The 14,029-nt window shown below is 37.5% G+C and overlaps 2 protein-coding genes across 2 annotated transcripts; both read right to left on the bottom strand.

Moving 5' to 3' along the window:
• Nucleotides 1-33: 33 nt before the first annotated feature.
• On the bottom strand, nt 34-4,243 carry LOC133961909 (CD209 antigen-like protein B). The gene is made up of 6 exons (XM_062397312.1): nt 4,038-4,243; nt 3,650-3,757; nt 2,997-3,257; nt 2,708-2,871; nt 2,488-2,618; nt 34-562 (listed from the first exon to the last, which is right to left on the bottom strand). The coding sequence occupies exons 1-6, from the start codon at nt 4,240-4,242 to the stop codon at nt 412-414; spliced, it is 1,020 nt and encodes a 339-aa protein (XP_062253296.1). The 5' UTR covers nt 4,243; the 3' UTR covers nt 34-411.
• Nucleotides 4,244-5,797: 1,554 nt separating this feature from the next.
• On the bottom strand, nt 5,798-13,218 carry LOC133962063 (uncharacterized). Its single transcript, XM_062397502.1, has 12 exons — nt 13,063-13,218; nt 12,838-12,957; nt 11,949-12,212; nt 11,712-11,875; nt 10,293-10,432; nt 9,901-10,047; nt 8,272-8,369; nt 7,846-7,941; nt 6,628-6,894; nt 6,356-6,522; nt 6,122-6,255; nt 5,798-6,040 (listed from the first exon to the last, which is right to left on the bottom strand). The coding sequence occupies exons 1-12, from the start codon at nt 13,139-13,141 to the stop codon at nt 5,887-5,889; spliced, it is 1,830 nt and encodes a 609-aa protein (XP_062253486.1). The 5' UTR covers nt 13,142-13,218; the 3' UTR covers nt 5,798-5,886.
• Between the last annotated feature and the right edge of the window lie 811 nt (nt 13,219-14,029).

The raw sequence follows: 14,029 nt of genomic DNA, 5'->3' as shown, positions 1-14,029 counted from the left end.
GACCTAGGACACACTACAACCACACAGCACATATCACTTCAAGATTATAATCATTATTTTGACATGTTAACAGGAAAAGAAGAGTCAGATACAACCGTCACACAATTTAGGCCATGATATGTTGTTACATCACATGATTTACAAATCACTGAAACAATTTCAGAACCACATAACGGTTTCAAAATAACCTTTACACCTTAAAACACCTTAAAAGGGATAATGATGATGAATCTTAAGCTCATGACCCCCATTGGCTCCGGGGCCCTGGGTACTTCAATCATTGTGCATGACCAAAGCAGTGATTTGATAAAGACTGTAACAGAGATAGGAGATGTCTAAAAGTTAGTAAAGTGGAGTTAACCCTCTATGCAAACATTTGAGCTTGCACGCCAGCGCAATACAAACACACTTTTAATTCACAGCGGTTGGTGCTTTTTCACAAATCCATTTCCGTCCACTTCCACATCCAGAGGTTTTCCAAGCCTTGAAGAAGTTTTCTCTGGGAAACACTTCTACACAGATCTCCCCGCCGGAATCAATTGGCTCCAAATCCTCCCAGTACCTGGAGAAAACCATAGGTTAGACTACGGTGGCACAGGGCCGAATCTGACACCTGGGGCAAAGTGTTGTTATGCCTGGCCCAGCTAATCTTTTCTAGTTTCAGATCGACACACATCTAATTTTCCACCCAGCGGCCCTGACCCCACCTCTTAGAATTAGGTCAGGTGCATTGTTGGCTCATTGTTATAGTGAGACAGTGTAAAATTACATTAGTGGTGCATCATTTCACTGTTGTTTTATGAATGCATTATTATCATGCGCCTTCATAAGTGGGGGCACACTATATGACACTTGTTAAACACAGATAATCTGCTTGTGTGCAAAGTAAAAAGGTTCCTCTGCAGAGAAGCGTTCTATTTTAATATGTGGCAAATTCACCATTATAATAGTCTTGGGTGTATATACACCTGACTTTAAAAGGGAATGGGACATGCCTCTCTTTTTGGTGCATATTATTCAATTATTATGCCAAAAATACCCTCATGAATAATTACCAATGTTTTTTTCTGTTAAACTACCTAAAATGGATCTGCCCTAAATTCACTTGCGCCGCACACTTTAAATCATACACTTAAAATGTGACAATAGAGATCATAGTATTTGCTTTGTGTCCACAACTACAGGAAATTCTGTCATTTCGTGTTGTAATGCATTAACTTTTGTAACCAGTAAACTGGAAGACCTGGTCTCCATCCTATAAACTAGTCATTCATCATCATATGGTATAACTAAAATTGCATTATTACAACTTAAAAAATCTACCACTGCCTGATTGGGGTATATACAAAATGTATGTAGGGTAGGCATCACCCCACTGATGTTTTTCCCCACCCAGTGTTCTTTGTGGCCAATCATCTGTAATAAAACAACTTCAACTTGAAGTCAATTGTGACCTCTTCTTCAGAACTAATAAAACAACAGAAATATCAAAAAGTCCCTCCATACTGCTTGTGTGGTGTCATCCAAGTGCGCTAAACCCCCCCTCATTCATATTTGACTAGAAACTAGGTCATTTACACCATGGTTTAGGCCTAAAGGTCGACCGGAAGTAGCGATGCTAGCAGACTTAGCCACACAAACGCGCCTCCGTGGAGGATATCAGAAGACAATGAGGCCTAAAACACGGTGTAAATGAGGACATTTCGAGTCGAATGTGAATGTCGGGGCTTGCAGACACCCGGATGACACCATACGAGCAGTATCGAGGGATTTTAGTATTTTTCTTTTGTTTTATTACATCTGATGAAGGACTCACTTGACTTCAACTGTATTGGATCCTGCTCTAACAAAGTTTACCAATGGTATTAAACACTTTGCCCACCCCTCAATTAGTGTTGGGTAGATTATGAGTGAATATGTTTTTCGGTGAACTATCCCTTTAAGGCTATTTCGTGAAAAAACAGAGAGTTCAGACAAGTTTATGTTGTATGTTTTTAAGGTACAGCAGGTAAAATACATATATATTATTATATTGTTATAATTATTACAGTCATATATAGATATATATTATGTTATATTATATACTATATATACTGTACTATTTTGATATACTGTCTAACAACAACATTACCATCATATCATCAGTACTATTACCATCATCTTGCCACTGCACGTTATCTACCTATTTATCTTGTGTTTCCGTTTTTTATTCTTTCTACCTCAATATTTTTTATTTTATTCTGTTGTATTGTGTTTTGTTGTATTCAAATATACCGGCTGCTATGACGACTTAATTTCCCTTTGGGGATGAATAAAGTAATCTATCTACAAGCCCTTCTTGTGCCAACCAATCATACAGGAGAAAACTATCAAGTTGGAATTTGCTGGTGGCTTCCAGAAATAAACCCAGCTGTGGGAGGTTATATTTTGAATATCTGCCACCTGTTTTCATACATTTCTACAGTGTCAAAGATATTTAACATTTACCCTTCAGCCAATGATGTTCCATCCCACCATTTCCAAATCTTTTCCCCACGGATAAGCCTCAGTCCGATCCAGAAAGTATCGGGGGTTGGAGAGCCTCGATATTGCTTTTGCAAAGCTGATACAGTTGAATTCTAACAAATGAGAAATATAAACAGAATTTACAAGAAATATTTCATTCTTTAACTTTGTAATTTATATTTGCATAGAAATAATAAGAAACCTCTTTGTCTTTGCTGTCTATGATCACAAGATCGCCGCCATCGTCCTGGCAGAACTGTCTGGCTTTTTGCCAGCTTCTGGCTCCATCCCGTTGTGAGTAAGAAAAGTAATAACATGCTGAGTTCACGAAAACCCATCCCATTGGACAGTATCTGCAGCTATCATCTGCAGTTTAATAAAAAAAAATAACAATGAATAACACACTCATAAACACATAAACGCACACAAAAAACACATTATTGCCTCTTCAATAAGATATACAATAATAGTAACGAAAAAAAGCAGCTCACGAAGGACTGGTATCTGGGATTTCATTGATGCAATGGACACTGTCATTTCATCAATCTCTTTTTCAAAGCCACTTTTAATTATTTGCTGGTGTTCAAGCTCCCAGTTGGTTGGTCTCTGACGACTCATCTCACTGTCCAGCTGGTGCCTGGCGTCCGACATGGTCTTGATCGCAGTCTCGTAAGTGTCTTGCAGTTGGTTCAACTCGTTTTCAATGCGTTCCACATCATAAGTTGTGAGGTGGGTATCTGTAAGTTTGCTGTCTGTAAGCGTTGAAGACAAGACGTGTTAAACCAGTGGTTCTCAAACTTTTCTGTCATGCCCCACTTTGGAGCCAGAATATTTTTCATGCCCCAGACACTCCCCTGCCCCAACTAAATTGTGTTTACTTGTATTACGTAACATGCACATGGACATTAAATTCACATTACTTATAGGAATTTCTGATGTGCAAATTAAAAAATCTTTTTAAAACAACTTTTAATGACATTTGTTGCTGTTTTCAATTCATGAGTTGTTTAACAGTAGTAAGATTATTATAAGGTTTTTCATGCAAAGAGATTTTTGTTTTTTTGCGTCTCAAATCTGACTAATATATAACATACAATAGATTCATTGACGACTCAAGAAAAAACTTTCACGAACATTGACTCACAGTGCACTCCGAGGCTGATATCAACTATCAGTAGAACAGCAGCGAGTATCGCCAGGCTCAGAACAGCCTGTCTGTCGTGTCGTCCAGGTGCCATAATGAGCATAGACACTAGACAGAAATAATGGATACAAATAAATCCAGGCACTCTAAACTAGGAATACACTCTCATCGAAGTGGTTCTAAAAACATTCATTTTGATTCATGTTGTTGTGCTCATTAACTCCCATACATACATTATTATTTAGGCTTAATTTATGTTAATGAACTATTCAAACCATTCACCACATGTTTTTAATATCTACATATCTCCACAGCTCTATGTGAGATGCAACATGATAGAATGAAATAGAATCAGAAACTTATTTATGTAAATAATAACTTACTCTACCTTGTCGCCTCTTTTCATTGGAGTTGAAGTGAGGGGGCTGCTCTTCCTCGTCATGCAATTCCTCTTGATAAATTGGCATCTCGAATTCACCATCGAAATCTCCAACGGTTTTTCCTTTCACCTCCATCCTGACAGTTGAGACGTGAGAGAGGATTTGTCGCTGCTTTGTGTCGACACCACCGGTCCTCGCCAATGCTGAGTTCATCGATAATAAAGTCATTTGAATTTGATGTTATGCAATGAGAGAAGTGAAACTTGATGAAGTATATCATTTTTTACTTGTGAAATAATTCCAGGGAAACACTCCAGAAGCCTCGTCCAGAATTGTACTAAATAATACTGAATCATATCAACAGGCGTCTCCTCATGTGTGTTTTCCGGAAACATGCCGGTGTCCAAGTTGGAAACTCTATCAACATTTGTCCGTTAGTTTGTAGTGAATGGATTAACTGTAATTTTGTTTGGTAATGTTATTATATAATGTGCTAGATGATGGCCAAAGATTGGGTTCTGCTTTCTAACATGGTCTTAAGACCCTTTATTGTGGAGGGTCTCAGTTTCTAAATCCAGTTATAATAACTTCATTAATTCAGTTTACATCTATCTGACATGATACTCGTTGTTAAGTTGATTTTTGTTTCATCAAATTTCCTCATAGAATAACAAAACGTGGTATACACAAGGCTGCAGTTTTATACAGATTTCAGACATGATTTGTAAATTTCTCCAGTAATCCCAAAACATCCAGAGAGTGAGTTTCTATGCCCCTAAAATTACATCAGATTAAAAGTTATAGCATGTAAGTCATCTATCCTGTCCTCATGTCCTTGTTCAGGCTAATGTGTTGACTTCCTAACATTTTTTCCTGCTGTCATGTTGAATATTGTTATTTTTGTGGAGGGTTTCTTATTTGAAAACAATTTCATCGTTTATCATGCACTTCTTTCTTTTCGGTGAGGATCTACATACAGCAGTTTGCTCTTTATGGTTTCATATTGTGTTTGCTTATTTCATTGTCTCACATATAAACCTTCTTCCATTCGTCATGGATGCAGGAGAGAAATTTGCATGAAGGCGGAAGAGAGAATGTGATACATCCTTCCATTATATTGAACGCTTCTGTGAGGATAGCATATCACAAGGCCAACACACCTACGGTCAATTTAGAGTCTCCAGGTAACCCAACTCCAACCTGGGGAGGACGCCGCAGCACATGAAGAAAACCCACACAGGTCAAACCAGGTTTTGAACCAGGAACTTGTTGCCGTCCGCTGACGGTGCAAATCAGCGTTAACCTGATGGGTTTCGGGTCAGTTCTGCTTTATTTCAGTGGAAATACTCACAAAAAGGGAATTGAAACTTTAAGCTAAGTTTCACATGTCAGTTAACTCCAATGTAAACAGCAGCGATTAGCCACGCACAGGATTCATGAAGACATTGCAACACCTCTTTAAGCACCTATGCATGAACCATGTTGATCCAATAAATCATTGATCATATTACACCTTCTTTAATGTTGTCAATTTGTGATGCCCTGCTATTGTTGGTATTTAGTTTCGCAATATTTGGCTCTTCTGACATAGTTTTATCCTGGTCAAAGTATTAATTTAATAAGTATAATCTTCTGCAGAACAAGATAAGATAAGACAAGACAGACATCAGTAAAGTTATAAGTACACATGCAATGTAAATGCAAGGAAAATATAAAGATATAAACAGTATAACAGTATAGAGATTTAGAAAATTCCCAGAGTCATAGCACACATCTTACAGGTGTTTAATTCAGGATGATTTCAATCATTTGCTTGTGTTTTATATCTGAGCCGAACATCAGGGTTGTGTAGAGAATCTAGCCTGATGGCATTTCACAAATCCATTGTAACTTGTGTCCTTCGCATTTTGCATCAACCCAGGTTTTCCAGGGATTCGTGGAAGCGTAACCAATAGAACAACAATTCTCTCCCTCAGGTCCATGGTTGTTTGGTTCTCCATCCTTCCAGTACCTTAGAGAAAAATCATTGAAAAACACAAGATGTCTAGTTTGTTTAATCAATATATTGTTGAGTATGGTTAAAAGCTCTCACCGTTTTTCCACCTCAGTGACATTATTAATCCAGATCCATGTCCCCTCTGTCACTATGTCAGTGAGGCCAATCCACGATCCCCTCACCCAGCTGCCCGCGCCGTAATAACTTCTGATGCAGTTAGTCACATATTCCTGTGTATAGAAAAACAATTTTGACAGTTATGGGGTCTGATGGTAACAAATTCAGATATTCTTTACTCCCTTTTCTCTTCCTCGTTTGTTTACAGCTCACCTGCTCCTTCTGGTTGTCAATCACAACCAGGTCGGCTCCCCGACTAATACAGTCCTCTCTGCTTTCATGCCAGTTCTTTTTAGCAGTAGTGGATTGGAGGCAAGAAAAATAGTAGCAGGAGGAGTTGCGAAAAGTCCAGCTCGGGAGGCATCTACCACAGGTTCCCTCTGGCAGGAGCAAAAAGATTTCCCCTCACATGAATCCCTGTCAGCAATTTTTTACAGCCGGCAGAGTGTTATGTATGAGAATAACTATGCTATAACAAAACTCACCTAATGCTGACACATTAAACTGCAGACTCGTCTTCTCCACTCGCAGGGTCTCAACCTGTCTCCGATAATCCTTATTGGCGGCCGTCAGCTGCTGAGTTGTCACCTGTAGTTGTGCATAATTTTTTAAGGCACTCCTTAACTCCGCCTTGGCGTCCTCTGTGGCCTCCAGCATGTCGCTGTGGTTGCTCCTGAGATCGCTCAGCTCGCTGATGAGCTTTGTTGCAGCTGAGTGGGAGACCTGATAGGAGCTCTCTTTAACTTTGGCACCTGAAGAGGTGGAAACACAGACGACTGTCTTTTTGCTATATGACTGTTTTGTTTGATAAGCATATGAAAACTGAGCTTTTCACTGGTAGAAAAATTTATAAAATTATGAGCAAATATGAAAGAGTGACCGTCAAACTGTAATTTATCCATCATTAATGAATCATGAAATTAGTGTTTATTCCTGGATTGTATTTTAATGCAGAATTTATTTTATACTCTTGACTGTTGCTATAATTTGTATTTCAATTTATTGCCTTGTTTCTGGTCTTTATAATGTTTATTCTTGGCTGGAGCGACTATAATTAAACCCAATGAAGTATTTGAGTCAGATTTAAAAATTGATGAAAAACTTCATAAAGTCTGTGTAATAGAAATTTGATAATAATATCATTCATAATATTAATTATTAAAGAAGTTTTAAATGTTAATATAATTGTATTGTTCTAAACTGAATATACAATAGCTTGAAATACCAATTTTATGGTTTCATTTTGACATCTTTTATGTAATGATGATTTTCTCTCCAAGTTCCATTGAAAAGTAAAATCATTGTTGTTGTTTTGCCTTAAGAAAAACCTCTATTTATTCCCACTCTTGTCTTCTGCTTATATATATATATATAATTATATATAATTATATATATATATATAATTATATATATATATATATATATTGCATTCACTTGGCTTGAACTTGTAATTGTTATTTGATTAAAGATTGACAACTTTACATCTGCACCAGTGAAAATTAAAATCTTTGATAACTCTTGCATATGTACATTTGTAATAATAAAATAACCTTGAATAATAAATAAATCATCCATGAATCTCAATTTTTAAAGTAACATTCATTCTGATATGAATTAAAGATCAGCATTAAATATAATACGGAAAAGGCTGAGTGAAATTCCTACTAAGAAGGAAATTAAATATTTTTGAAAAGCAAACTCACAGTTGATCCCAATCACAACAGCAACTATCAGCAGAACAGCATTCAGCAGTCCCAGACACAGTATCACCAGCCGAGTGTTGGGCCAAGTGGGTCCCCCTGTGAGTCAGGAGAATGAAATAAAATGTAATGACTTAAGGTTCTTACCTAATCTTTCCCTATTGATCTCCCACGGTTATAAAAACATAACAATTGAATTGAAACCTATGGAATTGTGATTGAATCGATAAATAAATCTCTTCTATGGCACGAAAACTTTCCTCTAAAAATGTCCTCATTATAATCTTGAACTGTAAATTATATTATTATATCATTCAGACCGGGTTTGTATATTTCCTGTATTCAAAATATATATTCATTGACATTTTTGTAATGATAAGAATAAATTAGATCAAAATCAAAAGAAAAATATTTGTGAAAAAAATGTACCTGTAGCAAATTTCGAATAGTCTCCACTGTGAAGTTTGCCTGCGTGGTTGTTTGTTCTTCTCTGTGGACTCTCCATGACTGCAGTGATGCAGGAACTGCCCGTTTATCCGTTCACTGCTGCTTTTATATCCTCGTGTGGCACAGTGGCTTTGAACCTGAGTGCTACTGTCCTGCATATGACTTGTGTTATATGGACTTAAAATTGGACAACAATGCAACACATTCATTTCAATGCAGGGTTATAAACTCTAAATGAACCGATACTTAAACTTAAGTTGACACAATGCAATGAAAGTATATGAAGATTGAGTGAAATTTGAGAATATAGGTTTGCCACAGGTTTTTTAGGAATGACAGTATTTCCACTTTCCATTATTATTTCACATCACTCTTATTTTCAGTAACTAATAAACACTCATCACTGGTTATCAGGAACTGATCAGTACATGAAGTAACTTAGTGATTGTTTGTTTTGCTCCAGAGTCTATGAGGCTGCATTTGACGAGTCACACCCTCTGAACTTGAACTACTTCTTTTTAAGTGGGAACTGGCTCAACACTGCAAACAGCTACTGGACAACAGTCAGCATTGAAAGGCAGAAGTAGTAGGACTGGACCATTACACTCCTGTGACCAATCCTGCATGAGACTGAGGTTAGGACCGCTTTCCTCATTAGCATACAGACACAGAAATACATAATTGTGGAATTAACTAAATTTTGAAATATATTTAAGCAATTATTTATATATTACTGTATTCATTTCCATATTTTTTTATTGTTTTTATTATTTATGTATTTTATTTCCTCACTTATTTATGTATTTATTGTTTTATACAGAAAAGTTGTTTGGGCTGTATGCTCAGACGACAAATGAGTAACGTCCTCTCAGCCACTGCTTCCTGATTCTGTGATTCATGGAGCAATCACAGTTATTCAATTGCTCAACTTTATGTTTTCTATGAAGACTGAATGTTTTCAGTGTTGATCAAGAAAAGATTCATGCTACTTTGTAGATCTCTTATCAAACCAGTTTTGACCTTTGACCACTCGGCTCCTGCGCTGGACCAGGATCTGTAATCCTGAACATCCAAATTAAAATAACATCTTTCATCGCCAGGTGTCCAGAAAGGCGAGATCGATTTTAGGCAGTGGTGAGATGTAACTCACTTACCTTATTACCGTAGTTTAGTACATTTCTCATGTATCTTTACTTTACTAAAGTACAACTATTTTAATATTACTGATTTCAATACTCTTAGTAATGTTCTTATGTCATTATTTAGTGCTCAGTGGTCCTGCGAAATCAAAGCCATTCTTAATGCTTATTTATGTGATAGATATAGGGGTATCTAAAATAAAATAAAATAAAATACCTACATCTCAATCATCACAGAATTTATTCTAAAAAAATGGGATTTCTAAAACAACCAGTAATCATTTCAGCTCAAATCAAAGAAGGTGAGTACATATTCCATCATTGACTTTGTGCCTACATTTACTCACAACTGTGAGGCCACATTTACGAGTTCTGAACTCTGTTGTTGTTAATGATCAATGTATTTATTGATGAGTTAATAAACAAACATACAAACAGTTTATTCTGCTGTGAAGGTGAACATCTCCACAGCTAGCTTGGTGCCGTTTCACATAACCATTCCTTTTTGGCTAGGCAATGTCCGCCAAACCACGTCTTCTCAAGGTTAACCATGTTCATAATTGCTCCACAGCTCTTATTATGTGGTCCTTCTTGGTTGGGCTCCCCATCTATCCAGAACCTAAAGCGAGGCTCAAGTTACATATTTTTACCGTAGCTGAATGATTCGTTGCTGTTAATGTTGATCATGAAATAATTTGAGTTTGAACAGTTGCAAGTAGCAGTCGAAAGCAAATAACAACGGACACATTGTATCACATCTATATTTGATGTGCTTCTTTCAGAATCATCTCCTCAGACTGCGAGCTTCGTGATCGTTCTTGGTTACGGTGTTTACAAAGGGACTCTAACACTTAAAGCGCTTACCCTTCACCCAGCAGCGTCGCATTATTCACCCACATCCAAGTGCCCCCTGCTTGAAGAGTAAAGCCAATCCAAATTCCTGGACCCGCCTTCGTCCAGTCACGATTGCCTGCTAGTTTTGGTAGGTAATCATCGAGCTGTACCTGTGTGAACAGAGGTGAAGTCTGAATTTGAATCTTATACTGATGCCAGTTTGTATAAGCCTACAGTGAGTACAGCATAATAATGCAATTATCTGTGTAATATAGTGCAAACTAGAATGTCATCCAGTAGACCACATACCACTGCCATTGCTGAACAGTCTTCTTAAATGGATTTAAGCCACTTCCATATATCAGTCCTATAGATTGTCCCTGATTATTATCCACCAAGATCATTGCATTATTCCTTAAAAGAAAGTGATAAATCAACCCTGGATCTGAATGTCTTCTTTCCTGGCCCATGTCCCATTCTTCCACCATGTTTTGTGGAAATCTGTTCTGTAGTTTTTGCGTAACCCTAACCAACCAACTATCAGGCAAACAAATGAACAGTGGTGAACACATACATTTAAGTTCAAGCTTACTTTTGAGTGTTTTTAATGATACTATTACTTTAAGTGTGTGTATGTTGATTCAGACTTATTCTGAATTAAAAATTATGGATTTAAATTATCATGATTCATTTCATACAATCGTGTTGCTCCTTTATGTTCGTAAATCATTTCACAATCCTTTGTGCTATTTAATTATTTGATATAAAAATGGTATCTCTGGTGCCATCTGGTGGCTTGTCACATCATAGATCATTAATCCCGCCTCTTCCATGTTAGTGGATTGGACATGGACTAAACAGTCAAGTACATGTTCCTATCAAGGTACTTCTTATAACACTGATCTATGTTCACATAATAATATTTCTAGTTTTAATTGGTAATTTGATGCTATACAAATGGGGTAAAACATCATGATTGAAAGCTGAGACTGACTGAATGATTGGTCGAGTGGGAGTATCAATGGGACCTCAATACTGTGGCTCCATCCCCCAATCGCTACTGCGGAGACTGGTGCTCCAAATGACATCATCGACACAAGATGGCAGTTTATAACAGGAATATTTCAGTTTCATTTCCTAGTAGTGGGAGGGAAACACGTTGTTCATCTTTATATACAGTGAATGATCTCCAGCAAGAATTATTATGACTATTATTATTGTTATTATTATTACTATTATAATTGCAAGATATCTCTCAATGTATATTTTGTTTGTTTGAGTCAAAAGTCCAATAGGTTTTTGAAGATATTTTCAAGCTTTCATTTTCAGGGTTGTGAAGGGTCCTTGATTGGTTTTGTAAACCTGAGGAATGTTATAATTTACATAAAATATCCATAAAACTGAATAGCACAGCCTGTCACCATTTCCCCTGTGGGAAACTGGACCAACCTGCTCCGCCCTGTCTTCAATCACAGCAAGATCGCCCCCACGCCGGATACAGTCCTCTCTGCTGTTGGCCCAGCTCTTTAAGGGACCGGCATCTGATTTAGAATGGAGGTAGCATGATTCGTTCAACCAAATCCACCCCGAGGGACATCGTTCGCAGTTTAGCCCTGTTGAAAGAAGAAAACTTGCTAAAGCCTCAAGATGAAGAGAAGACTCAAATTCACTCAGAATGTCTCTCACTGATATCAGAGGATGAGGATTTTGTTGTTGCCCGCTCCACGTGTAGTGTCTCAAGCTGCCTCTGAATAGCATCACTGAGGGTCTTGTTCCGTTCTATCTGCCGTTGAAGTTGCTCTATGCTCCTGCATGCTTTCTCTAATTTGTCCTCGGTCTCCTTCTGAACCTGGACAGCTCCACTCTGAATGAACTGAAGATGCTTCACCTCTATGAGGAGTGTGGATGTTGTCATTTCCTCCGGTGCTGATTCCTTATCGACTTTGCCACCTGTAATCAATAAATCAATCAATTTGAAAAACAGTGACAGCCAGTGCGACAACGTTCACTTGGACTCAAGAATGATGGACTGGTTAGATTTTGGTGGACAAAGGTCAAGGTATCTGTGAGTTTACAAAAAATAACATGGAACACCTGGAGTGATTTTTTTATAAATTTGGTACAACTGTTCACTTTGAGTTAAAAACTAACTGGTTAGATTTTGGTGGTCGAAGGTCAAAGGTCAGGGTGACCACTTGAATCCCTTATTTGCCTTGTGAATGCAATATCTCTTGAACTTGATATCTCAGGTCTGCCTTTTGGGAATTGTCATTTGACTCAAAGATTAACCGATAAAATTGAAGTGGTCAAAGGTCACAGTGACCTGCTTTGAGTTTGGAAATAAGCATGTTGACTGACACTGCCCCAGCTGGTGGAGGCACACAACTGCAGGCCCATCATTTCTAGTTACATATATTACCAAATAATGTCATGTTGTTGAGAAAGGGAAAATGTAGTAAGGCGATATAAACTTGATGTGGATTGATTGAGGAATCATTTCAGAAGGCGTAAGCCAAACGGATTCTAAATGAATGAAGCTGTGATTCAACACCTTCCTTGGATCCATCATACTCACAGTAAATCCCAATAACAACAGCCGTTAGCAGCAGAATCGTGTTCAGTACTCCTAAACACACGGTAACCAGAGGATAAAGTGGAACACTTCTGGATCCAAGTCTGACCGTGGACACAGATCCTGAACAAACACACAGGTTCATGCCCCCTCGAAGTGAAAATTAGATAATAATGCAGTAGGTTTAGTAAAAGCTTTATGAGGGAAGTTTAAAGAACACTTGCCGACCTTTACTTCTCGTGTCACGTTGTGATGGTTTTCCTTGTGTGCTGTCTTCTTGATTTGAATTCATCTCTGGATATGCCATGGTCTTTTACTCAGGAACTACCGAAGCAGGTAACCTTTATCTGTGTGAGGCAGCTACTCTGTCAATATTACAACACTGTTTGTGTGTGTGTGCGTGTGTTTGGACACTGATGAACCATAAAACTAAGTAGTGGTCTGAATGAGAGATTTCATATTTGTTATATGTAAATGTAATAAGTACTGCTATATAATGCAAATACATAAATCGAATGTAACCCTTAAAAAATTCATGTCTAAATTTGAAAATATTCATAACTTATTTCAGTTTGGATTGTTCATTATTTTATGTGCAATTGCATTGTCATATATGTGCAATACGGATTGAGTTTTCATATTTTGTTAACAGTGTTTATTTCTGTATTTTATAGTTCCAGTATTTATACTACTTTTTTAAAACTAATTCATAACCTTAATCTTGAGTGTGTATTTCACTATTTCCTTTTTGTTGCTTTTACATGGTCAACTCCCCTTAATTTAAACAAATGAAAGATTACCTTATCTTGTTTTATCCACAACCCATAAACTATTTTAAATACGACTTAATTGGAAAAGCAAAAATAAAAAATGTATTTTAGAATGTTAAATTGTGAACTGAGAAAACTAAGCACCAGCAGTGAGTGCGGTGCTGATATTGTATTTCATTGTCACTCCACTTCATTGTAATCCAGCCCTTCAGTTGAAAGTTTCCGGGTTTGATCGACAGGATGGCGGCTTGTTTGTCGGTGTGTTGTTGTTTCACGATCGAGTCCAAAAACACGTGTGAACGGCCGTGAAGTTGTGTGTTCGTTCCACAGACAAACTTCCCCCTCGGCCAGTGGAACGACGTGTTTATTCAAATTCAGGATTTCACTGCGTACGGAAGGCGATGCGCTACTTTCTCTTAGTCAAG

Source organism: Platichthys flesus, chromosome 10 (genome assembly GCF_949316205.1).
Source record: "Platichthys flesus chromosome 10, fPlaFle2.1, whole genome shotgun sequence".
NCBI lineage: Eukaryota > Metazoa > Chordata > Actinopteri > Pleuronectiformes > Pleuronectidae > Platichthys > Platichthys flesus.
Note: the sequence above shows the minus strand (reverse complement) of the source record. Positions and strands in the feature narration are given on the sequence as shown.